This window comes from Scomber scombrus, chromosome 21 (genome assembly GCF_963691925.1).
Source record: "Scomber scombrus chromosome 21, fScoSco1.1, whole genome shotgun sequence".
In the NCBI taxonomy this organism is placed as follows: domain Eukaryota; kingdom Metazoa; phylum Chordata; class Actinopteri; order Scombriformes; family Scombridae; genus Scomber; species Scomber scombrus.
The window spans coordinates 20,292,918-20,320,745 of NC_084990.1; the positions used below are offsets into that span (position 1 = coordinate 20,292,918).

Consider the following 27,828-nt stretch of genomic DNA (forward strand, 5'->3'; position numbering starts at 1 on the left):
CAGAGTTTCAAATATGTGAACTAACATTTAGCTTGATGTCAACATAATTGTGACAAATGTAATGCCCCATTCATTCATGCTTTATGTACAGGAGCCTTTCAAACCCTTTTCTCGGATTATAGAACAAAATTGAAGCTACTGTCATTCCTGCACCTGAAACTGTAGCTAACAGACCCTCTTTCTCAATGATTGGGGCCATAATACTACACTGAATTGCCCTTTTGTTTCAACTCAAAATGTCCTTTATCTACTTTTTGAATTGCTGACAAAATCCGACAGGTGTGCAGCTATTCAGATGTCTGGAACCGGGATAATATCCAACACTGAACTTGAGAAAATTATGATAATTTTTGGCCTTTTTTCAGAGTCTCCATGCTGGTTTTTTGACCTAATAGCTCTGAATTCGTCTCACAGCACTCCATGGCGGCCAAAAAACGGGATGAATCATAGCGAATCTGATGATCTGACTTGTGGTTGACATTTTGTGGTTTTAAGTAGGATAAAATGTCTCAACAATCATTTGATGGTTTTAGTGCTAATTAACAGCATTTCAAACGTCTGTAACCAGGATAATATCCAACACTGAAGCTCTCCAAGTTGGTTATGACCTTGTTTTTTAAACTCTGAGCAGCTGTCTGCCATGAAGTCTGTTGAGAGGAATTCAGAGTTAAAAGACAAGGTCAAACCTAATACTGAGACTCTGAAAGAATGATAACATGTTAAATAGTTAAGACATTTTTAGCATGCTCCACAACCACAAATGTCAACCTCATGGTGTTGAAAAGTCATACAAGTATCACTAAATTTCATGATTCATCCTGTGGGAACCATGAGCTTTTGTACAAAATTTGATCGTCCAGACATCCAGTAATGGTTGAGATATTTCTGACCAACTGACATCCCTAAAATTAGTCATCTAGTTAGTGACAATGATTTAATCGATTGATGTTAGCCGTGCTTTGGAGCAACACTGCCGACCTTTTACTGACCGGTTTGGTAATTTTTTAAAGCTTTGGTGTACAGACCTGTGTTGATATAACGTTCAAGACATTTAATGCACTAAAATAACGTGGCCAAAACTATTTTTTGTTTTGAATGTGTGCTTCTGTTTTTTATTTCTGCATATTTCCGATTAACATCATCCATTTCTCGCATGTTAACTTATTAAAAACCAAATATTACTACTCAAGCATTAACGTTAGCCAAACTGAGCCACAATTTTAATATCAGCCACCTTCAAAAACACCCTCGCTAACTAATTTCCATCTCTAGACAAGCTGATAGATAAAAGTTAGCTAGTGTTGGTTTGTCAGTTGGTAAAAAATATCCTGAGAACTATTTGATGGACTGCCATGAAATTTTCTCCAGACATTCATGGTTCCCATCGGATGAATCATAATAAATTTGGTCATCTGACTTTGTTCTAGCAACACCATGAGGTTTGTTGATTGGTTTTAAGTACCTTTTTGCTAATTAGTGTTATCATGCTAAGACACTAAAGTAATGTGGTGAACATAGTAAACATAAAGCCTGCTAAACATTAGCATGTTTACATTGTTTTTGTGAGCATGCTGGCGTTAGCATGTAGCTCGAACCACATCTTACACAGATCTGCAAGCATTACTGTAGGTTTGTTAGGAGGTATTTAGCCTCTATTGTAAGTGTCATATTTATTGCAGTGTGTGTATTCATTGAAATATCTTCTCATTTATTCAGTTTGTCATTATGTGTAATTTTTTTGTTTATTGCAGGAGCAGTTTGAGTAGGTGGAAGCTGTTAGAGAACATTTGCCTTAAGCTGCAATAACAACATGCAGAATTGATGACATTTATGTTCGATTTCATACATGGTACCTTTCAAATAAATTAGACAAATTAATAAATGTAAAGAGAACAAAATGGTGTTGTACGAGTACTGGAACTGCATGTTGCATCTTTGTTGAAAATCAATCAATCAATCAATTTTGTAAAGGAAACATTTTTTATAAAAAATCAAGAGGAAGCCCCTATTATGAGCAAATAGATGATGAGTTGTACAGTTGTTGGTTTTTTTCACCAGTGAAGAGGAAGAAAGATGGTTGATGCACTTTCCTGATCTCTTACATTCTCAGATTTGGGTGTTGGCATGGCAACCTGATGCATTTTAGAAATGGGTCTAGGAGAGAGCAAGATGAGAAAGGAAGTGGTTTTATTATTTCCATCAGGAGCCTCAGAAATATAAAAACATGAACTAAATCATGTAATTTATCTAGATATGATTATGTTTTACATGTTTTTTGAGCCGCTGGGTGTCAACAAAGGCAGACACCACTCACATTGAGATGAAAAACATACTGTAAAAGGTTAAGGGGGGGATGACTTTGAATCATTTTGGTTTTCTTCATCCTCAGAATATTAATTTTATACATCTTGATTAAAAAAATGTGAATAAATGATCCAGAAGCCTTGACTGTTGGAGGATTACACGTTAACACTGTTATTTGTTTCTTTTCACACCCAGAATGCATTGTGAGGAAAAATCTTAATGGAAATAGAACAATATATTTCTCATTTTGTGTTGTACATTGTTTAAATAATAAGCAGCAGCAGGCAGTGCACCACAAATAACGTTAATCCAACTGCATAAATCATCTTTATATGGAAAGGTCCACTCAGTGCAATTTCGTCAGCATCTCTGCCCGATGAAGGCTGATACTGTGGAAACAGACTGGGTTGTTTTTTTGGTTAATTTTATATGCAAATCACATAAAAAGTCCATCCAGAGCTGCTTACATCACACCGCCTACACTGCCACTTTTTAGTACCACCTGGCAGGTCGTACTGAGCCACCAGTAAATATGCATAGGCCTATATACATAAATATATATGTACTATGTAGCATTATAAAGGGAAAAAATAGTGTTAAAGTTGAACAGGCAAGATATACTCGTTTTTCTTAGTTGTGCAAGCTCTGAGGAAGGAAAAAGATGAATACACCACTGAGTGATAAATGGCAGGAGAGTTCAAGAGTGGATGAGGTCAAGAGAAAGAGGTCAGCGCTCCAGAGAGGTGAAGAGAGGACACAAAAGACACAAATAGTTGGACTATTATTACAGACTAAGAAAGATTAACAGAGAAGTGGAGATAATTTAAGAGTTGGAGAGAAAATATAGTACAATTGAAAGCATGGGAGCAACAGATAACATAAAAATATGAGGAAGTATGTCGTGTATCAAACTCCAGCCAGACAAAAGACAGCCTGAAAAAGCAATGATATCAGATTCCCTCACAGACTGTTTACACTTCTATAGTAGCACTGGTCGCTTATGACAGATGCTGTTTATATATAGCTTTGTAGGTATATAAAGTCTATATAATCTCTCCAACACTTGTAACAGCTGCTATGACACTACAGAAGCATTTTTTCATACCTTTTTTAATCATTAAATGCTTGACAGGAAGTAGTTTCCTGTTATGAAGTCATTCATTCTACTTCCTCTACTCAATGCTGACACTTTTATGACTAATATTGACTTAAATACTGATAATACTGGTTTATGAACATAAACCTGATAAGGGGAACAAGGGCATACATTGACTATTAGACCTCTGTGCATTGTTTATGATATACTTATGCTGAAATACTGTCTACGACTCCAGGTTTGCTGGACACATCACATTAATTTGCAACATATTACATGCATATATACAGTATAGTCACAATAAATAAGACATAATGCAGGTCTTAAGGGACCAGTGTGTAAGATTTAGTGGCATCTAGAGTCAGTGTTTTGTTTGTTTCTTCTGGTCCACTGTAGATACATGACGGTGCAACTATAGCTATGAATATTTTATTTCATTTCCGTTGCAGTATATGCACTAAACTTACACTCTGGTTCTTTAAAATTAGGTTTTTGACACAGGGACCCCTTTCGAGACATGGATTTATGATTAGGACATCAAACGTAGGACCCAGCTCAAAGCCCTGCCTTATCATGTCAGTTGATAAGTTGATGTGTTGTATTTTAGTGGTGCAATTCATTTTGTCAAATGAATCCGGTGCTTTGGAGTTTCTGAGGCTCCTTTTTGCTATTACTACTAACACAACAAATGCTCATTACTGCTACTGCGTTAGACCATTTTTATCTTTATACTGCAGTATGTTGATTTTTTCACTGTTTTAATACTGTTGGTGCTCCTGGCAGTGTTACCAATGTCATGACTGGTACTCCAAGCATGAATACTGCTAGTAGTAATGTTGTGTTATTTCATTACATTAAATTGGTGCTTTTTGTCTGAAGCAACTTATGATTGAAGTGTATTCCACAGAAACCGCCACAAAAATATAATTTTCTATTACTGATACAGACTGATTATTGATTTTCCAGGTTTCATCTTAACTCTTTAGAAAAAGCCTGATGGTAATTTTTGAGACCACAGTTGTTGGACGACATGATATTGAAATGATGAATAATGACTTACAGATGTGGAAAGTAACAGCATTACCTCAAGTACTTTTAAAGTACAGTTTTGGTGTACTTTACTTAATCATTAGTATTTTATTCTACTTAGACAAACATTGTACTTTTTACTCCACTACATCCATTTTTGATGAAAGTGATTGCAACTTTGCGGATAAATATTTCAACATATCATCCGTTTATGATGATGTGCTCTTATAGATGAAACAAACCAACATTACATAAAGCAGCTGAAATCAGCGCCACCTTGATGATAACAATAACCTAATAATATAATTAATATAATCATATAAAACTCTGATGGGGACTGTTCTGCATAATAAGTACTTGAACTTCTGATATAATCACTTTCACTGATAACATAGTGTACTTGTGTACTTGTAAACTGAAGTAAATGAACACTCCTACCTCTGATATGTAATATATGTGTCTGTGCGTGTGTGTTTGCTTTGCTCTGACTAAACTAAACTGGGCTCTGATGTGTGTGTGGGGGTGTGAAACAGGAGGATACGAGCTTGTGTGCATGTGTGTGTCCATTTGTCATCACTTCCAAGAATACTTTTAACAACTGTTCAAAGTGACACAGCAGTGGGTGTCTTTATATACAGTATTAGTGTCTCTTTGTGTGCATGTGTGTGCGTGTGTGTGAAATTGATTTCTCCAAAAAAACCTGTTATTAAAAAATGAGCAGTTTATGTGTGTGCGCGTGTGTGCAGTAGTGAAAGTGTGTGAGTGCGTGAGGCTGGATTCAGGAGTGAGGTCAAGTGTGTGAACAAGAGCGAGGAGGGAGGAGAGAGAGAGAGCGACAGTGGAGAGCCGTTTTTCTGAGAGTCCAACAGAGTCTGGTGGCAGTCGAGTGAGAAAAGAGAAATCAGTAAAAACCTGGCTGTTTTTCAAGCAGTTTTTCACTGAAACCAGAGCTTGAACTTGCTGCTTTGGTCTCCTTTTGAGTAATGACGCCGATTTAAGGAGGATTAAAACAAAGAGATGCTCAGACTATAGCCTCAAAGAGTGTTTCATCACTAACTCCAGAGTACACACTGTGTTGTGATGGGGACTGTCAGTGAGCTATGTGCCTCCAGTTTTCAGGCATTTCTCTGTCCGACGGTACGAGCTGCAGCACCTGCTGCCTCTACAGGTAAGTGCTTTTAAGATTAGTAGTCTTTTTTTGTTGTTATCTTCAAAACAGAAATGTATTGTGAACTACTCTTGAGCTTTTTGAATAGTTCTCATGTACCCTGTCATGCTGTTAACCTTTATTTTGAGCAGCTGGAACATGATTTCTCTTTATTCATGCACCCATTTCATCTTCTGAGTGTGTTGATTTATGAATAAATTATCACCATTGTTACTCACACAGGTCTTTGTTGCTTATATGTTGCTGTGTGCGACTCTAGACAGACAAACACAGTGAGACGCGGAAAGCAAGACTGGCACAAAGTGCTATCAGTGTTCAGTTGCCGTGGTGATTTTCAAGACACAGAGCACTCTGTAATGTGTGTGTGTGTGTCCAGTGTGTGTGTACTGTATGTGTTTGTATGTGTTTCGGTTTGCGCCATGCTGTGCTTTTGACATTTCTGTGTTCATGTACACACATGAGTCAGGCAAACTGTGTGTTTGTTTGTGTGTGTGTGTGTGTGTGTGTGTGTGTGTGTGTGTGTGTGTGTGTGTGTGTGTGTGTGTGTGTGTGTGTGTGTGTGTGTTTGTATGAGTGTGCGTGAGAGAGATGGTGGGTTTGATTTGAGAACATGACGCACACCCATCATCCTCTGGTCCAGGAGCCTCCTCTCCAGTGGGTGCTGGAGTGACATAATCTCCATTTCTGCCCACAGGTGCTTTTATACAGTAATGTGTATCTTTGCATCCATTCAAAACCCATTCTTACACATTGAATGCAGCACAATACTCAAACAGGTTATTTCCTTGTGCCTTATGACTTGTGACTTTTATGACATTTCTTTATATAGCTGGACTTCCCCCTCTTTTACCTTGTCATTTCCTCTGCTTTCTCACTTGTTAATGTGCTTTCTTCGCCTTTATTTTTGCCTCAAGCCTTAACGCCTCTGAAGCCTAAGCGATTTCAGGGATAAACCCTTCAGTTGTGACGCAGATATGCTCAATCAATCCTTTGAGAGTGATTTGTGGCTTTAGATTTACCTTTTTTCTGCAGAAGTACTAAAGAGTTTGTTCGCTTTCTCACTCACCACGAACCTGAAATTGTGCAGTACAGTGTATATATGATCACATGTTCACTGTATATGTTTTGTATACTTGCATGTTGTGGAAGCAGATTTCCCTCATTGGACAATAAAGACTATCTAAGCTGATTTTGATTTTGAGATGAAGTGTGTGTCCAAGAGATTTGGGCCTCCAGCTCAGTAAAATGTAGGGATTTAATTTCTGGTGCTCAAAACAGTAAAAAAAAAAAAAACTACAGAAACAACATCCTGGTTAAATTAGATAATACACAGATCTCACTGTCAACAGTTTTTATTTGAACTATTTTCTAACAATAAAAAGTCCACATGGAAGTAGTCTGTTCACAGTCTGTTGCTCACTGGAAGAGAGAAAAAGTGTGTTTTGTATTTGGGTGAGCTGACCCTTTAAACTGTTAAATTGTAGCAGCTCTTCCTCACCCCTCCTCAACATATCCTGTTTTTGGTGTGTCCAAAGTCTGAATAAAGCAGTGATTCAAGTGCACAGCTGCAATCCTTCGCCCTCTTTTCCTCTATCCTTCCCTGCATCCTCTCCTCGCCCTTCCTCTTTAACTCACACACGAGAGGTTTCTGGTATCAAATGTGCTTCCTTACTCTTCACACCCATGTGGTTAAACATACGTCTCTTCTTCAGCAGGTTCACTTTATAATTCATTATTTTGTACCTCTTGTTGAGTCCTGTCTGTGTCCTCTTCCTGCTTGAACACACCACCACAGGGTGGAGTGCTGAAACATCAATAACTGGAACATTCACACATATCCTTGGGCCAAAAGACATTAACTGATTATGTGAACAGATACACCCATACAATACAAACACACACACATCTGTTGAAAAGATACATAAAGATGAAAGCATGCAAACACATGGAATAGAGCATTTATTTTTATTTCTCTCTACACACACATGATCCTTTATTCCAAAGAATAGGAAAGCAGTCAAAATAATGAGATATTAAGTAAAAAATGTACTAGTTAGTTACCCTTAAGTCAGAGATGAGATACTGTCTCAAAATGATGACTTATCACATAATTATACAGATTCAAGCATGCAAACACTCAAATACATTTTTTTCTTTTCATTTTCCCCATTTCTGTCTGCACACATTTGCGTATGAAAACCTCAAAGTATGAAAATAGCTGAAATTACAGGAATGACAAGTCAAAATTACAAGACATGCTGGCTGCAGTCAAGCCTTCAACTGAACACTAACTCAGACTTGAGTGTCTTTATTACCAGACATGTTTTATATGTTTTCATTGTTCATTTCCAATCATGCTTTTACGTGTGTGTTTATAGTATTAAAACATATTCAGTTTTATGTTTTGCTTGATTTTAATTTGCTATATTTTAATAGTTATTTTATTACCCCGACATTAGTGGTTTCTTTTGACAAATTACAAAAAGCAGTGTACTCACTGGTGCTTCAGTATTAATAATCTAATGATATATACAATATATATTTAATAGTATATCAGGGAGGGAACAAACCACTACTTTTACTAAAGTACTTGAACTACATTTTGTTGCTTACACTTATATACGTTTACCTAAGTAGGATTTTTCCTGCAGTACTTTTACTTGTAATGGAGTATTTGTAAATTGTTGTATTGACACTTTTACTTAAGTAAAGTATCTCAGTAGTTCATCAACCACTGACCCTGTTTTGCCTTGCAGATAACATAACATGCAGGTCCCACTCCAAAACGATGAGATAAGTCAATATATTGTAGGATATAAATTATAATCAAAGATGAATTATAATAATAATGACTGAGCATCACATAATAAGGACTAAAATTATTGGAAATTTGACTTGATTTTTCATAATTTTGACTATGTGTATCATAATTTAGATTTTTTCATGAGTACTATCTTTACAACAATAAATAGATGCCTTTATAAATAGATGGACAGATAAATAGATGGATAGATGGATAGATGGATGGATAAATAGATGGATAGATAGATAGATAGATAGATAGATAGATAGATAGATAGATAGATAGATAGATAGATAGATAGATAGATAGATAGATAGATAGATAGATAGATAGATAGATAGATAGATAGATGATAAATAGACTGATAGATTAATAGCTGGTTAGATAAGTAGATGATAAATAGATTAATAGATGATAGACAGGGGAGGGGCGGGGCTGAAAAAAATTATCCGCTCTCTGATTGGCTGCAGCTGCTGAAGCCACGCCTACGTCATCACGCTCCTCCGCCGGCTATCCCCGTACACAGACAGTTGTCATTAACGGTTTAACGGTAACGGAGGGACGAATAACAGACATCTCCTTTAAGGCCTTTAAAGTTACTGTAAACTTACTAAAAAACCAACAACAACCCGCTTGTCTTCTTATCAGTCGGCGTGGACCTGCAGCACGAACATGGTTCTGAAGTCGGAAGACGGAGTTGGTAAGTTTGCTTTGAACCCGCTGTTAGTTTGTTAGGTGTTACGGTTCAAATGGTGACCCGTGTTATCTGGTGACCGTGTTATCTGGTGACCCGTGCTATTTGGTGACCGTGTTAAATGTAGTCTTTCTCACATTTACAAGATACGTTACGGGACATGAATGGCGTTTCTGAAAACAATTAAACTCATATAACTTAAATATTAAACACAGATGAGCATGTATTTTTTTTAAAAAGGGATTAAACTATTAAGTAGAGCACCTAAGTGAAAGTCACCTGTTAACACGGTCACCATTTAAAGCGTTACACCGGAGCTAACCTGATTAGCATCTACATCAACTTTAAACGCTGTATAACTTTTAGCAACAAGTCCCTCATCTGTTCCCCTAGACTGATTTAGTTAATGCTCTTTGGTAGTCTTTTATTAAACTGGCACAAGGAGCTCCTTTATTATTAATCTGGATTGAGGCCAGACTTTATGGGGGTCTGTGCTTCATAATTCATGTGTCTATAAATACAGTCAAAGCGTTCATTTATTAGTTGGAAATCTTTTTTTTTTTTTTTTTTGGTTGACTTGGCAGCACAGTTCTCCAATTTGTGACCACAAAATTAACATACTGACAAAAATAGGTCAAAGTGTCAGTGGTGGAAAAGTAGTCAGATACTTTTACCAGTAGGCCTACAGTAATGTTAAAATGCTCCATTACTAAAAGTCCTGCATGAAAAGTCATACTCAAGTAAAAGTACATAGGTGTTAGCAGCGAAATGTTAAAGTATTGCAGTAAATGTGCATAAGTATTATTAGCTTGATGTAGTATGCAGTATTACAGTAAAAGTACTGCAGTATTATGAGTGATGTAGTATGCAGTATTACAGTAAAAGTACTGCAGTATTATGAGTGATGTAGTATAAAGTATTACAGTAAAAGTAGTGGTTTGGTCCCTCTGACTGATATATTATTATATATGACATCATTAGATTATTAATAGTGAAGCATCAGTGTTAGAGCAGCATGTTACTGTTGTACCTGCTGGAGGTGGAGCTAGTTTACACTACTTTATATACAATTAGCTAGTTTAGTCCAGTGGTTCCCAACCTAGGGGTTGAGGCCCTCCAAAGGGTCACCAGATAAATGTGAGGGGTGGTGAGATGATTAATGGGAGAGGAAAGAAGAAGAGAAAAAGTTCTGATACACAAATCAAAATGTTTTCAGTTTTTAATGTTTTTCTCTAAACGTTGGTGAAATATTGGATCATTTGAACATTTATTGAAATGAAACCATGTGCTTAGGCTCATCTTTAACAATGTGTTGTATTTTAAAAGATTGTTATATTATCCATTGTTTCAAATCTTGATCTAAAAAGTAACTAAAGCTGTTAAATGAATGTAGTGGAGTAGAAACTATAAAGCAGCATAAAATAGAAATACCACAGTAAAGTACAAGTATCTAAAAACTGTATGTAAGTGAATGTACTTAAGTGCTTTCTACCACTGCTGAACAGAAAGGGAGAATAAACCACACAAGCAATACAGAAACCTATTCTTTGTCATCTTCTGCAAAACTGCACTATTGTTTCAGGTTTGACTTCACAGGAAAGTATCTTGATGTGTCTGGAGGGAAATGTCTGTCACATCTGATCACCAAATATGCTTAAATAAAGGTAGCTGATTCTGCCAGGTAGGAATAAACCATCGAAATACACGTCTAGTAATTAATTTTAATGAGAAGTCACTCATTCTGTCAAATAGGAAGTATTAGAGGAAGCAGATTGATGGTTTTATGTCATTTTCCTCCTTACAGAGTGAGTTTTACCTAATTTTTAAGCATAATTATAATACTTTAAATCTCTTTTTTCTCCCACCTGACAGATATTTCACGTTAAAAAACTTTTCCACCCTCAGGTCAGGTCATAAATCTTTCTCTCTCTGTCGCATTAAAATGTTTTTCTCGTTGTATTTTTCCTTCTCTGAGCAGCATGATTTATTTTTTTCACTTCTTTACTTACTGGACTCCTGAGCCTCAAGGCCGTGTGAATGCAATCAGTCAGCAGGGAGTTTTACCATAAAAACTAAGGATTATATCACTCTGTTGTTGAGCTTGTTATCGTCCGAGGTCAGGGAACATTGTAACGGACAATTATCGCCTTGTGCACGCTGAAATGGACAAATATTGCCTTGTGAACGGTGCCAGACACAGAAACTCTCAATCTTAAAAACACACACAGAGAGATCTTTTCCTCCGAGTCGTTAATAACTGAGCCGCGTCGCCTCGGGTCCTGGGTCAGCTGAGACAAACCAGCGAGGTTTGATGGTTAATTTGTGAAGATTCAACATGTGACGAGCGAGAAGAGAGACGGATGACTGAAAACTGATTTAAAGGCATAAGAACAGAAAGCTGCTGTTAAATAATTATTTTAGAAAGATAGATAGATAAAGTAGGTATATAGATAGATAGATAGATAGATAGATAGATAGATAGATAGATAGATAGAGTAGGAATATAGATAGATAGATAGATAGATAGATAGATAGATAGATAGATAGATAGATAGATACATTGATTGATAGATGGATAGATAGATAGAGTAGGAATATAGATAGATAGATAGATACATTGATTGATAGATAGATAGATAGATAGATAGATAGATAGATAGATAGAGTAGGAATATAGATAGATAGTCACTTTATTGATCCCAATGGGAAGTTCCAGGTTTCCAGCAGCTCAATATATGCATACAAATAATAAAGCAACAAACAGACAATAAAAAGGAGGTGTAAGAGTAAAATAAAGCCAATAGTCAATAGAAATGATTATAAAGTGCAAGATAAAAAACATATATAATGTTTACAGAATAAATAAGGATACTAAAATCTGTTAAAAAATGTTAAGGTTTTAAAAAAACCATTGTACTGGTTAAAAGTGCATAATTAAAGAACTCATGGCCTCATGACGCCTTTATGACCGACATAAACAAACGAGACCATTAGTGAGAAGATCAGATGTTTCTGTGCAGTTATTTTAAATTACTGCCTCAGGTTTCGGACTCCCCAAAAAATCTGATGAACTGTTTTACGGCACGCAGCCTTGAGGAGTCTTTGTTACTACATGTAGCATCTTTTTCTGGCATATGTCCTTAGACCTTCAGCCCCGTTGAGGAGAGCCAGTCCAGTGTTTCATTGTCCAGGTCAATTAGACCACATGGCAGGTGTTTGGGCTGTGGGGTCTCCACATGTAGCATGAGGAAGCACAAAGATGTAAACAGGACGAGGAGAGGACAACTCCTTTATTTGATAAGTTATAAGTTATTCATTGATTTTTAACCCTTACATACTGTTCAGGGTCAAATTTGACCCATTTTTTAAGTTTGATAGATGTAAAAACACTGTATACACATTTCTTTTAGCTGGACTTTTCCTAAAGTGACACACAGCCACCAAAATGGAAATAAAATGCATAATTTTTTTAATTTTTGTGCAGCTGATACATATCTTAAATATGCAAATTAATTAATTTGACCTGTTTTTTATTAAGAAACAAAACAAAAATCAGTATTCAAACATATTCAAATGTTCTCCTGGACCATATCATAGTGACTGAATGTCTTTCCCCCGTAAGATTAACCAAACATGTATTAATGACTGATGGGGAATTTATGTGTGTGAATTGGTGTAGAGACTAATTATATTATAATTATATATAGATTCATCACCTCATCATTGTGTTTAAAAAATAAATAAGTAGCTTCTTTCTTTCATTCACTTCCAAAACAAATGCACATGCTAGTGAAGATCTTTATGACACCAGGCGGTGGTGCTCATGGGAAATGTAGTGAAAACATGAACACTTTTGTTCACATTGGCCCCTAAAATCAGCACAAAATGATCGTTCATTTCAAGTCACTTTGAAACATGGAAAACTTTTTTATCGGATTCTCAAAAAATAGTTTGTGTTTAATTTTTGTGTTCAGGACAAGTTGAGTCATGTTTACACTCATGAACACAATGGAAAAAACCTGCCCTCCTCTCTCTCTCTCTCTCTCTCTGACTCTCTCTCTCTCTCTCTCTTTCTCTCTCTCTCTCCTTTCTCTCTCTCTCTCCCTCTCTCTCTCTTGGACACCGGCATCCACGTGGGAGAGCCTATGTTTGATACTCTGCTCTCATTGACGGAGCGAGGGAGGAGGGAAGAGAGAGAGAGGGGGAGGAGTCATAACGAGAGGAGGGAGGGGAGGTAAAGAGAGATGAGAGTTCAAGGGTTTTCCCCCCTCACGCACACACTCACAAACACACTCGTCCTCATCCCTCCTTTTAGCTGCTCCCCTCCTCTCTCTCTCTCTCTCTCTCTCTCTCTCTCTCTCTCTCTCCTCTGAGCGCCTGAGGATTAAACAGCACCGCAGGATTGGGATTGGAGGGGCTCGGACTGGGGCTGGATTACTGTTGTGTTGTAGGAGCTGCAGAAACCAGACTCAGATAGACTTTTTTGGGGGGGGGTGTACAGGAGGGGATTTCTTATTTTGGGGAGGTGTTTTTTCAAGCTGTACTGGGAATACTGGGACCACTGGGAGCAGGCCAGACAGACGACTTCACTGGTACGAACCTCAGGATTATGACACAGATGTGTAGGTGTACTTCTCCATCAGCTCTGTGTGTGTGTGTGTGTGCGCCTGTGTGTCGTCACGTCTTCCTCAGAAAACCTCACAGGAACCGGAAATCTGACCAGACAGAGAGCAGACGCTGTAGCGGTTTCTATTGATTATTGATTTATTGATTTATTGATTATTGTAAAAAAGTCAGAAACCAGCAGAGAGAGAGGAAGAGACACAGCAAACTTTTTAGACCAGGATACACCGCCCGGTCCAGAGCAGCTGGTCAGATGACCAGTGTTGCTCTGATGCCAAGGTGTCCCGTTACTTTACACACACACGCACGCACGCACACACACACACACACACACACACACACACACACACACACACACACACACACACACACACACACACACACACACACACACACACTCTGACCTCGAGACTATGCAGTGCAGCTGATCGAGGAGCCAGAAGTTAATGTTAATGTAAGTGTGTGTTTTAATGTTTGTTTAGACTTTCATGAAGCCTCATAAATCTGCTGTTCTTTCTTAATGGGAAGTCAGTGGTAGTAAGTGTGTCTCTCTCTCTTTCTCTTTCTATCTCTCTCTTTCTCTCTCTGTCTATCTCTTGGCTCTGTCTATCTTTCTCTATCTCTAAATGTATCTCTCTCACTCTCTTTCTCTCTCCCTCTCAATCTTTCTCGCTCTCTTACTGTCTCTATCTTTCTATCTTTCTCTCTAACTATCTCTCTCTCTCTCTCTCTGTCTCTCCCTCTCTCTCTGCTCACAATGCTGCGTTATTCTTGTCCTCAGGTTCATAATAAAAGCTGCTCTGGCCTAGTTAAAGCTCACTCTGTCTGGGTGGAGGAGGCTGTGTGTGTGTGCGTGTGTTTGTGAGTGTGTGTGCAAACCAGCGAGTGCGTCATCGTCTGTGTGTTTGCAGTATGTAAATTATATCAGGATCCACCTGTCACGCCACCTGGGACTTCTCTGAATGTGACTCGTATAAATTTAGAGGTCTCTGAGAAAGTCTTGACTCTCACTCACTAGACTTTCATGCAGCTTTCAACCACATCTCATGATTTTTTATTCTTTCTTTTTTGTCTGTGGAGTTTAAAGTGGAAACAACTCATTATCTTTATGTGTATGTAGAGCTGCAACAATTCATTGATTAATTTACTTGTTGCAGAATAATAGCTTGATGGTTTAAGTCACTTTTTAAAGCAGAAATCCCAAAAATCAACAGTAGAGCTGCAATAATTAGTTGAGTAGTTGAGTTTGATAATTGATTAAACCTTTTTATTTATTTATTTTTAAAGAAAAAAGTCACTTTAGGGCTTTAGGAAACAGTGATTGACAGTTTCTGATCATTTATACACCAAACAACTTGTCAATTAATCAAGAAAATGATCAACAAATTATTCGATAATGAAAATAATTGCTTCTCAAACATGAATAATTGCAGGTTTTCAGTGGGTTGCAGTATGCAGCCTCACCACTGGAGGGCACTAAATCTTACACACTGGTCCTTTAAGTTTTCTTTTTGTTAGAAATTGTCTTCATTTGGCATCTAAAACGCGACTTTTTAATATACATATTCATCTCGGGGTCGAATGGTTGTAATATATCATTTGAAAATCTAAAAATCTTGTAAGATGTTATTGAACTTGAAATACTCGCAGATCTATTTTAATTTAATTAGTTTCACTTCGTTGCTCCATCGTTGTGAAACAGTTTTTTGGAGTCTCTCAGCATGGCTCCACTAATGAGGCCGTCAAACAGCAGCAGCACAGCTTGATTTGTCCTTTGTGGCTCCTTCTTACTCGACATAAATTGTCTCTTTTTCACCTTTTTCATCGGTTAAAACATTTTATTATGCAGAAATATTTCAGAAAGTAGTCCGAGGTCTTTCAACATCTTAAAAAAAACAAGAAATATGCAGATCAGCTCAACTCTACAGTGCTTCATTCCCTCTTTTTTTCTTTTTTCTTCTTAAGAAAAACCACAAAGTCAGTCAGTGACAGATCCACATTTCCCTCCTCAGCTTATCATCTCTCTGCAGATATTTGAGTGAGTGTGTGTGGCTCCGATCTATCAGAGACACACTTTGGGTGTATGAAGTGAAGGAGCGTGGACGTTACAGTAAGATGTCACGTCTAATTTAACATATTTCAAACTATTATTCCTTTAAAGTGTTCCTTTCATATTTGTAGTTTTTGTTGGCTAGAGTCATGTGACATCTGTTTTTTTTTGGATAGTGGGTCAAATTAACCCTTTCATAAAATTCAGGGTCAAATTTGAGCCATTTTTACATTTGAAAGCAGTAAGTACTTTTTTTTGTTTCCTAGCATGAAATTTGTCGATTTCTCCCGATGTGACCCAGAAATGACAAAAATGGAAATATTTCAACTGCTTAAAACATTTGTGTGCAGCTGTGGAGTGTTTGACCGTCCAAAAGAATATTAAATAACAACTAGAGCTCGACCAATACTGGATTTTTGGAGCTGATATAGATATTAGGGAGTAAAAAAATTCAGATATCGATATATTGGCCGATAAACTTACATATATACAGAATACATACATAAACATGTTTTTGTTTGTTTGTAATGATACCTCAAATGTGGTTACTAGGTCAGAGGTCATGATATTTCATTCATTTTAAAGTAATCTTGAGTCTCTTTTACTAGTTTTTTTGTTATATGCTAAATGAATGAAATCAGGATAAGTTTATATTATTTATCAGACTGACTTTATTTTAACATTGTGATGATGATGATGATAAAACGTCTTCTTTACCTGCATCAATAAAACAATCGTCTCTAAAGACATGACGTGTAGATAAAAAAACACTGAACATTTATTAATTTATGCAAAGTCATTCATGTTTGGGCTTCAAGTTAATTTGCTCAAAAGAAGATCCGTTACTAGTTTTCATATGCATACCTTTTCATATGCAGATTTTTTATTTTATGATTGCTTCGTTTTCTCTGGCAAATGTGGACGTCGCTTTCTTGATGTGAAAATATAACTTAAAAGGACAATATTTTATTATTGTTGTTATTTCCAGTGGTGTTATTTCCCGAAGTCATCATGTTTCTGTGCGTGTGCGTGCGCATCTGTAAAAAGGGTTGATTTCATCTCCACCTCAGTGTTTGGATGTTGGGGAGCAGGGGTAATTTGATGGATCAAAGATTGCGTTGCCATAGTGATCCAGACCAAAGGGATTCTCGGGTCTCCCTCCTTATTGTGTGTGTGTGTGTGAGTGAGGGAGATAGTGTGTTTATATTTGTTTGTATTTCAGTGTCATATTTTCTTCTTCTCTTCTTTCAGTGCCTGATGACCTCAGTCCAGAAGAGAGACAAGAACTGGAGAGCATCCGCCGCAGAAAACAAGAGCTACTGGAGGACATACAAGTGAGCACACACACACACACACACACACACACACACACACACACACACACACACACACACACACACACACACACACACACACACACACACACACACCTCGCCAAGGCCCTCACTCATGTTTTATTCATTTGATCAATTTGTTTAACTTTAAAGTAAAAACCCTCTCTGACTTCATCTGGAGTTCAGCCTCGTGGTCTTCAGTCTGTTTTCTGTCCTCCTGATTACGGCACAGTCTCTGCTGGACCGCCATGAAAGGGAGTTTGTTTTTTATCCCCACTGTGAACCTTGTGAACGTCTGGACCGTCGTACATCTGTCTCTCTCTGGAACATTTAATTTTATTTTAAAAAACAACAAAAACCATTTGAATTGTTTCAGACCAACTGCGTTGTTTTTGTTTTTCACGCACACGATTCAGTTGGTTCTTTCTTTTCTCTCTCTCTCTCTCTCTGTGTCCTTGGTTAGGTTTGTTCCTCCATGTCTAGACCAGTGTGCCTTGGGAGGTGTGTGTATATATATGTGTGTGTGTATATATATGTATGTGTGTGTGTGTAGGGGGTACAGGGGTATGACCACCGGAGCGTTACTGTAGGCATTCAAGACAGATGATCCTCCATGTGTGGGGGTGCATTTGTCCGAGGGGGGTTGAACCTCATATATATATAAATATATACAGTATATATATATATATGTGTGTGTGTATGTGTCTGAGTGTGTGTCCTCTGTCTGTCTCTGCCTGGAGGGACAGTTTAACCCACTGCCTCAGTTCTACCCCTGCAACCCTAAATAAATTAGCGGGACTGTCTGTGTCAGCTCTTAATTAGGCTAAATTTGTTTTGGCACGATGAGGCAGCAGTGACGAGGGAAAAAACAAAAAGCCTGATAATTAAATATTTATCTTAGATGTTACCTTAAAAAAAAAACCTCACCTATAAGATGATAAAAACATAATAACAAAGCAAAGTTAAATACAAAATAAATAAATAAATTCACAAAATTTACAAACATCTGGATTATGTACTACAATCTTTTGTCATCAGAGCATTTTTGAGTTTCATTTTAAATCAGGGGAAAAGTTAAGACATGGATAAATGATGTCTTACTTAACCACATGGCAGTAAAAACTCATTAAAGTGCAAACACAGAGTTAATAAAGAACACAAAACAGCCAAAAGAAATAAAAATAACCATGAAGGCCAGTCAATACTCCAGCATGTCACTGAAAAGCTTCACCGCAGCAGCACAAAGGATCATCTCAGAGCAGCTGTGCACTAAAAACCACTCCTGAGTTCTTCTTCATGTTTTAAAATGATCCTCAACGAACCTCTGAGGTGAACCATTGTCCTCCTCTGTAATATTCCCCACAACAAAGGACACTGGCTATGATGCTCTGGTTAAAAAAAACACATGAGAAGAAGAAGAAGTAGTTCTCTATTTACATCAAAGGATTTTAGTTTCATTCATTTTTCATCAGAAAACCAAAACAATCTAGACTTTTTCAATGATCGTGTTTTTTCCTTCCAGTTTATTTTTATAATCCAGAAGGGACAATCCCCACCTCCTCATCATTAACAAAAACAGGAGTCACTTCCTCTCTTTTCCTCCTAAAAGTCAATAATCACCCTTTGTTTTACTGATATTTCGGTTTAACCCTTTACATACTGTTCATATCCTGACTCTTCACCGATTCACATTCATAAATTCCCCATCGGTTATTAATAAATGTTTGATTAAAAAACATTCACAATCATTATTTTATGGTTCAGAAGAACATTTTGTAGAATATGCATTTATTTTTAATATCAGGCCATGTCCTCACTACAGCCATGAACAGACATTTTAATATGTTCATCTAATCAACATGAACACATATTTTTAAAGAAGCTTCCCAAACTCATGCAGAGATGCTCCTTCTCACACAGGAGGAGTGTGAGGAGGAGGAGGAGGAGGAGGAGGAGGAGAGCAGCAAGGATGCAGCGCTCAGTGTCGTAAACAGACTGAAACAGCACCAAATGTTTACATGGATCACATACAGTGAGAGATGGAGAGCGACTATAAAACGACTCCTGTGCCTCATTCATTTAATATCACATAAAATGAAGTCAGTTTTAGTTTTAAAGTCAATTTCACAAATCATAAATCTGCCTCAGGGAGCTTTAAAAACCTGTCCAGAAAAACATCCTCCATTTAGATACTCTTATTATCATCATCCACCTCGGATATGATCGAGTTTAGGGCTGCAACCAACAATTATTTTCATCATTTGTTGATTTAATATTTATAGTAATCATTCATAAATTGATTGTTTCGTCCAAAATATTCAATTTACAATCATATAAAACAATAAAAAAGCAACAAAATGTCACATTTGAGAAGGTGGAGCCATCATATATCTGATAAAGCACTTAAACTAATGATGTATATGTTCATCAAAATTTTTGTTGACTAATTTTCTATCAACTAATCAATTAATTGATTGATGATTTTAGCCTGAGTGAAGTTTTCCAGCTGACCAGTTAAACAGAAACTGTTTAGTTATCCAGCTGTGAGTTTCCCTCCAGAAACTCTTACTCTAAGTACTTTTTATTCTTCTGGTTTCACTGGAAAGTTTTTAATGCGTAGTGTTTTCATTCTTTAAACATTTTCCTGAATCTCTGACGGCAAATTCTTTCAAATAAGAAATGTTCAACGACCTTCAAAAAGCTTTTAACTCGACTTTTGTCTCCAGTTTGTTACCAACCGTTAAATAATGTCTTAACAATTAATCCTCAGTCAGCAAGGTGACAGTCCAAAACACACACACAGAGAAACACACACATACACAGACACGCATGGATACACACACTCAGAAAAAAAACCCCTACACACACAAACACACACACACACACACACACACACACACACACACAAAGAAACACACACACACACACACAGAATCACACCCCTCTGGGCAGCGTCGCTGTGTAAATAGATTGATGGAGTTTATTACTCAGGTCGACTCCCGTTCGCCGCTTCTTTCCTCGAAGCGCCGCCCTGTCTCACCCTCTGGGGGGCTGATGGGTAATGAGCCGTGAAATATTCCGGTAATGGAGACAGAGGACGCTGTTCGTTTACAAGGGGGAAGGGGGGTGCGTAACCATGGAAACGCTCATAGAGGAATCCAGACAACCGAAGTTATTTACCTTTTAGACGCAGCCTGCTGTACACACACTCGCTGAGAGGTTGGAACATTCAGTGGAGACAATTATATCTCAGTTATATCTGAGGCTTTCTTTCTTTCTTTCTCTCTCTTCTATAACTATCTCTGTTCATTATATTCTCAGAGTTTCTCCATCTGTTTCTCTCCTTGCGTTCGACACTCTTTCCTCCCCTAACCTCCGAGCTCTGAGCTCCACCGAGCGGCTCCGCTAAGCCAGTCAAAGTCTTTGATCCTGCATGTTCCCGTCTCCAAACCAGTGTAACACTCACACACAGACTGGGGAGGAGGAGGAGAAGAGGGGATGGGGGGTGGCTGATAAATCTGGGTCAGGAGTGGGGAGAGACAGGGTGGTCAGTTCTGACCCCAGAACAGGTGCTACAGCTCCCAGGGAGGATTTTCAGCTGAGTGCGGCTGTTCGGAATAACTCCTGCCGAGAGGAAGAATGAGTCAACGTCTGCACCTTTTCAGGGTTTTACTGGGTCAGCTTCTTCTTCTTCTTCTTCTTCTTCTTCTTCTTCTTCTTCTTCTTCTTCTTCATGATAATAATAACGTTACAAACAGGGTCCCCCAATTTAGTTTTTGATATTCAAGGAGTCCTATATGAGCTCCATTTCAACCCACTACTACAGTAAAAATCCTACTTTAGCATTATTATATGACTCAGCTATGGTATTATTTTATTCCTTAAAGAGGTATTAAAATAAAAAGGTCTTAAAAGTGATTTAATTTGTTCTTTAAAAAAAATGTGCAGATACCCTATACAAAGAGCTGTCCATGAAATAACATCAAATAAAACAGAAAGAGCAAAATGTATAGTTATGATAAAAAAAGTACAGGCAATCAAGATCATAAAATAGACAACACCATGAAATAGAGATCAAATATAGAGAAAACAAAAATGATTAAAAAAAACAAGATGAGTAATACATTCTGTAAAAACTATAAAAAGGTTTTTGTCTGAAAGTGAGTCTGAAGAAATGATTTTAAAAAGATGAAAGTGACTCTGAGCAGGAGTCTGGATGTTTGTTAGTGAGTTGTATCTGGAACAGAAAACCACTGAAGACGCTTCATGGTGCTGACGGTAAGATCAAAGCGTGTCTGGAGGTTTCTGTAAAAAGGTCAAACGACATCACAGTGACATCACATGTACGTTTTCATCTGTCCTCGTTCCCCTTTTCTTAGTTTCTATGTTCACAGCTGAAAAGACGTGCATCTAACTGTATTTCCTTCCCTTTTTCTTCTTCTTCTTTCCCTCTCTCTCTCTCTCTCCTCCTCCTCTCTCTTGTCTGCTCTCAGAGGCTGAAGGATGAGATAGCAGAGGTGACCAGTGAGATTGAAAACCTGGGCCTGACTGAAGAGAGGTAAAGTATCTCTCAACCACTGTTTCTGTGCCCCGGTGTGTTGGCAGCTCCGGTCCTCTCAGACGTGTTCATGTGGGTCTGACGCACAGACGCACAGATGCATGATGGGATTCAGTGCTGCAGAAAACAAACCTGTTAATTACTTTTTAATCGTTCAGTCTGTAAAAATTAGCAAAAAGAAACATTTTTAAAGAGATTCTTTTGTCCCACCAACTCAGTAGAAAAAACTTTAAACACAATGTCCACTTATTGAATTATTGCCTGAGCTTTCAACCGAATCAAAAGCTTCACTCTCTTTAGCTGAAGAAGGCTGTTGGATAGGCGGTTGAAAATGAATCTCAGACTCAGATTTTCAGTTTAGGATGTTATAAAACAGATAAAAGCAGCAAATCCTCACATTTTTGGGAAGCTGGAACCACTGGAATATTTGGCATTTTGCTTCATAAATAAACGATTATCAAATTGCTGTCCGTCCTTTTCCTGTTGACTCTGCTCAGCATCAGAGGGTCTGACGGTGATTAAACCACTTAAAGTTCTTTACAGAGCTCTTTTCCTGTTTTTTTTTTTTTTTAGGAAAAGCATGCAGAGGAATAAACAGATGGCTATGGGCCGAAAGAAGTTCAACATGGACCCCAAGAAGGTGAGAAACAATCAGTGCCAGGCTCTGTCTTTATGGAGAAGGTTACCATTACATAACACAGTAGTTCAACATTTTGGGAAATACATTTTTTTGGGTTTCTGGGTAAGAGTTAGACGAGGCAGCAGCTAGTTAGCTTAGCACGGAGACTGGAACCATGGAAATAGCTGGTCAGCCTCTGTCAGACCTAATAAAACCCAACCTTTAAAGCTCACTTATCAGTTTCTAAAAGCAACACCCTATTTCCCAAAATGTCAAACTATTTTGGTGAAACTGAATACTTTTACAAGTTTAAACAAGTGATAAATCAGAACGTTGTGTTTGTTTGTCTCGCTGGATAAAGACTTCACTTGTACCATATTTGGTGATATTCTGACGTCCAGACTGTGACGTGAGTTCTCATTTTACTGCTTTTCCTCCTCAGGGGATCCGATTCTTGATTGACAGCTCGCTGCTAAAAAACACGAGCGACGACATCGCCCAATTCCTCTACAAGGGGGAGGGGCTTAATAAGACGGCTATTGGCGACTACCTAGGGGAGAGGTGAGTGAGACTAACCATGAAGTAACGATGATGGACCCAAAAAGTTCTCAAAACAGGATGATCCTCATATTTTTCTATCTGTGCCTTTTTCCAGCATTGAGGTCAAATCGGGCTTCATCAATAATTCAGTACAAACTGTATATGTTAGCTTAACAGATCATCCAATAATCTGCTTTCATCTGATCCGTCACATCTCGTCTATCTCTCTCTTTTTGTTGCCAACTCAGTGAGCTGCGTTCACTTCTTGATCCTGTTTGTTGTCTTTCCTCCCCCCTTTTTATGCTGTGTTTGTGTGCGTGTGGGTTGTGTGTTTTTGTGGGTCTGTTTGTGTTTGTGTGGGTCTGTATGTTTGTGTGTGTGTGTGTGTGTGTGTGTGTGTGTGTGTCGTGCAGAGATGACTTCAACATCGAGGTTCTTCACGCCTTCCTGCAGTTACACGAGTTCACCGACTTGAACCTGGTTCAGGCCCTCAGGCAGTTCCTGTGGAGCTTCAGGCTGCCTGGTGAGGCTCAGAAGATCGACCGCATGATGGAGGCGTTCGCCCTGCGGTACTGTCGCTGTAACCCCGGGGTGTTTCAGAACACAGGTACGCGCGTGTGTGTGTGTGTGTGTGTGTGTGTGTGTGTGTGTGTGTATAAAAACATGTTACACTCAAAGAACGTGGTATTTTTATTTTTTAAAGAAGGTCAAATACAGCACCCCCTCCTTGAAATGTTCTTCTCACGTCATGTTCTAGCATTTTAAAAAATTGAACAGACTTGACACAATACATTACAGATAATTTGCTGTGATGAAAACATCAGTTTTAAACTTATGTCAGAGGAGACCTCCACTAAAGTGTCAAAAATACACTATAAATACGAACAATGTTTCTCTTTCATCTGCTAAAATATTTATGAAAGAGCAAACCTGGAGTCTGAGGGAACTTTCACTAAAGGAAAGCAGGGAAAAGAGCAAAGTAAAGACAAAGGAAAACAGACTTCAGCAGTCTATTCCACCCTGAGGGTTACATGGGGGGGCTCCAAACTAGGGCAAGGTGCCTTCTTTGTGTGATATCTGAGATATTGAATGGGATATAGTCCAGAAAGGGCTGCCCCAGTCTGTCACAGGAGCATTCATTGTCCTTTTAAGTCTTCACTCAGTCTCTCCATCTGTGTGACTTTAAATATCTCCCCACGCCATAGATCCAGTGTCGGAGGCATCAGCTTGATCCTCCGACATAAAATACGTCTCCTTGCCAAAAGTAGAAGTTTGAACAAAAGTTTTACCTTCATATACGCCGTAGACAAATCCTCATTCTAATTTTTCTTTTTCAATCTGCTAAAATTTTGTGAAGGAGCAAATCTCATTGTTTGTGCTTTTATTTCAATCATTTAATCCCATGAAAACGGACAAATTCTGTTTTTCAGATACCTGTTATGTGTTGTCGTTCGCTGTCATCATGCTGAACACTAGTTTACACAACCCCAACGTGAAAGACAAACCTACTGTTCAGAGATTTACAGCGATGAACAGAGGCATCAATGACGGAGGAGACCTGCCAGAGGACCTGCTCAGGGTGACTTTATTTTACTTTTAACACTTCCACTGACTGAGGCTTCATTTTAAAGTAATAACACAAAAAAAAATGTCCTGGTGAAGTCCAGATTTGACTGCTTCACAAATATCCTGCCGATATTCACACCAGGACACCACCTAAAAATCTATATGATAACATTTCTAACTCCTTCTCTGTGTGTTTGTCCGTCTGTGTAGAATCTGTACGACAGCATCAAGAATGAACCCTTTAAGATCCCGGAGGACGACGGGAACGACCTCACACACACCTTCTTCAACCCCGACAGAGAGGGGTGGCTACTCAAACTCGGTACGTTACTCATGTGGTGACAAATAAATGTTTAAATTCATTCAGTTTAGATCCATCAAGCCTCTGTTGGTCAGTGTGAGCTGGATCGCCCTCTTGTGGCCCAGATTTGTAACAACATCTTTTAACAGAAGGGAGACAGATTTAAGTTTTGGACACTTTTTGTACTCATAACTTTTTCATGTTGTGGATTTGAGTTTACATGCACTTTGTTATGTGATGTAAAATTCAGTCTTTTGACATTTTTCTTCTCTTGTTTCATGTTTTGACTTCAGGAGGTATGTATCTTAAAAGCTCAAACTCGCCAGCTTCAATGCACTGCTTTGCCCCCTGCCTTTTACCCCATCCCTCCCTCTCCCTCACTGGCTGTGTACATATTAGGTTTTTTTTGCATATTTTACATCCAGATTTCATCAAGAATTAAAACAGTTCATTTCTGCGCTGTTGAGCACTAATGTAAATAAATAAAATAAAATAAAAATAGTCATTCCACATCTGCTTCTGACTGCTGGACCCCACTGACCTGAGATTTTAACCTCAGCTTCCATCTCTGCAATCATTAGGCTTTATTAAACCTGCTGATCAGTGTGCTGCTGAATGTCGCTGTCATAATATGAATGAAATCCAGTTTATCTTCCAGCTCCAACTGAAGTTTTCTGTTTTTGACTTTACTATCATCCCTCATCTGTGATTTCTCCTCAGGTGGACGAGTTAAGACCTGGAAAAGACGCTGGTTTATTCTCACAGATAACTGCCTTTACTACTTTGAATACACAACTGTAAGTAATTCCTATTTTGGCTGCAGAAATATCCTCAAATACCGCGTATGTAAGCTCACAGAGGTTATACTTAAGAGCTCTTACACTGTCACTTATCTCCTCTCTGCTGTGTTTATAAGGATAAAGAACCCAGAGGGATTATTCCACTGGAAAATCTGAGTATCAGAGAAGTTGATGATTCCAAGAAACCGGTAAACTGCTCTCTTATCTCTCTATCGCTTTCCATCAGCCCATTAACTGCTGCCGCTGTTTTTCTCTCCATGAGAGGCTATTAGCTGGAGTGTGAAGTCGGAAAAGAGATTAAAAATGACAGATATTGATAAACATCCAAAACCTCTCAGTAACTGACACTAAATGAGAAAGTGCTGCAAGCATAAATATCCAAAAAGGTTACAAAAAAAACCTCAACTGAGAAAAATCTGATAGATAAATAAAGCAACAAGTATTAATGTCTTAAAATTATGTTAAGATGTGTCACCTTTATCCTCTATTAAGATATTCTCTGTATCTGGTACTTATAGTGGTTCATTTTCAGCAGCAGCTTCTTCCCCACCACAAATCTAATCTTTAACGAAAGGAAAAGATTTATTCTCTGCAGCCTGAAACACTTTGCTTGTTTTTTTCACACATTTCTGTAGTTTCCCCTTTGACTCATCTCTATCGTGCTTCTCTCTCCACCAGAACTGCTTTGAGCTCTTCATCTCGGACCACAGAGATCAGGTGATCAAAGCTTGTAAGACGGAGGCGGACGGTCGCGTCGTCGAGGGCAACCACACTTTTTACAGAATCTCCGCCCCGACCGCAGAGGAGAAAGACGAGTGGATCAATAGCATCAAGTGAGTCACTTTCAAACCCTGTTTTTTTTTTTTGTTATTTCTTTTTTTTATCAGCTCTTTCTAAACCTCCTTCATGTGTCACCTGCAGAGCTGCGATAAGCAAAGATCCGTTCTACGAGATGCTGGCTGCTCGGAAGAAGAAGGTCTCTTCTCTGAAGGGTCTGTAGAGCCGCTGAGGACTGAACGTCAAAAAAAACCAAGAAGCACAGGTTTGATTTCTAAATGCAGAACTGGATGTGGACCTGATAGTCCTCCTGCTGCAGTAACACACGGACCTGACAGAGGATTCAGCTTTTGAACTCTTTCACCTTCAGTACAAACACTCCTCTTTTCACAGGTTTAACTCAATGTTGACCCATTCAATCATAAACTTCTTTTTTCATATTTTATTTAAATCCTCAAACATCCTTTCAAAAAAAGCTGCCGGACTGTAACCGTGACGCTCCCATTCTCCTTAAACTCTGCTGTAATGACTGATTCACCTCTCGGCTTCCTCACACGCAGACTCGGCTTCTCGCGGAGAGTAGCAGAACCAAGACGTGGTTAACGTGAAACGACACTCACCGAATCATAAATCAATTGTGTTTATAGTCACACACCAGCTGAGAGAAAGAAACTGAACATTTAACGTGGAAGGAGTCGAGATAAAATGCTGGACAGTTACTGGAAGAATCACATTACACACATTAATGGGATTCAGATACTTTTACGTACACGTTAAGTTAGTTTACAAACATTTATTTTAATCAGTGGAGGTAAACACAAACTCTTCATGAAGATATTTACTGGAATAAACGTCCTTCAGGTCAGGATTCGGTCTCATTTGCCACATAAACGCTCTTTTTTTTACTGCTGTTGATCTTTTGTCAAAGCACTGTTTATGGAAATGAAGGCAATGCATAGCTAAATATTTATTTATCCAGATTTCTTGTAATTTATTGTTTTCAGTTTTGTCTCATTAAAAGTTTGAAAACGGATATCGCTCATTTGACTTTTGACGGGAAACAAAAACACCCAAAAACATCTGTTAGTCGTTTACTTCTTTAATCAAATGGCTGTATTGATATTGTGAGTTAATGGATGAATCAAAGCAAGTAGTTTGTTAGATTTTGGGAAATATATCTGACCACAGCCTTGTTTTTCAAAAGCTAATCTGGTTTTTAATATTCTCTTTAAGTTAAATTTATTGAACAGTCAGTTATTTAAGATGAAATGTTACCACAGCTGTGAAATAGTGACACTTTTAAAGAAAGGGAAAAACTGGGTATATAAATCTTTTTATTTAGTCCTGAATCTTTACAGCACTGATACAACCAAGATGTTTTCTCACTGTCTTTCCCACGCATGTACTTCCTGCTCGTTATCAATGGTACATCTAATCATTTCAAGAGTTTCGAGAGCCGATCGCTCTGTTGTCAGACTTTTCAGCTCAGGAGTTGAAAGCTTCACACTCGAGGCACAGCAGGGAGATTCCCCCTCCAGAAAAAAAAAAAAAGTCTTGTGACTTTAA

At 38.2% G+C, this 27,828-nt stretch overlaps 1 protein-coding gene across 3 annotated transcripts; it reads left to right on the forward strand.

Annotated features, from left to right (window-relative positions):
• Positions 1-8,948: 8,948 nt before the first annotated feature.
• Positions 8,949-27,322, forward strand: LOC134003315 (cytohesin-1-like). Of its 3 annotated transcripts, none has more exons than XM_062442473.1 (12): positions 8,949-9,100; positions 17,019-17,101; positions 21,595-21,659; positions 22,233-22,299; positions 22,721-22,839; positions 23,232-23,425; positions 24,249-24,397; positions 24,595-24,707; positions 25,404-25,482; positions 25,602-25,673; positions 26,164-26,318; positions 26,407-27,322. In XM_062442473.1, exons 1-12 carry the CDS (start codon positions 9,073-9,075, stop codon positions 26,483-26,485), a joined length of 1,203 nt encoding a protein of 400 aa, XP_062298457.1. In that variant the 5' UTR covers positions 8,949-9,072; the 3' UTR covers positions 26,486-27,322. The 3 variants fall into 3 exon arrangements, with proteins under 3 accessions (XP_062298457.1, XP_062298459.1, XP_062298458.1); XM_062442474.1 differs by lacking the exon at positions 8,949-9,100 and adding an exon at positions 14,109-14,171; XM_062442475.1 differs by lacking the exons at positions 25,602-25,673; positions 26,164-26,318; positions 26,407-27,322 and having other exon boundaries at positions 24,595-24,706; positions 24,979-25,454.
• The last annotated feature ends 506 nt before the right edge of the window (positions 27,323-27,828 follow it).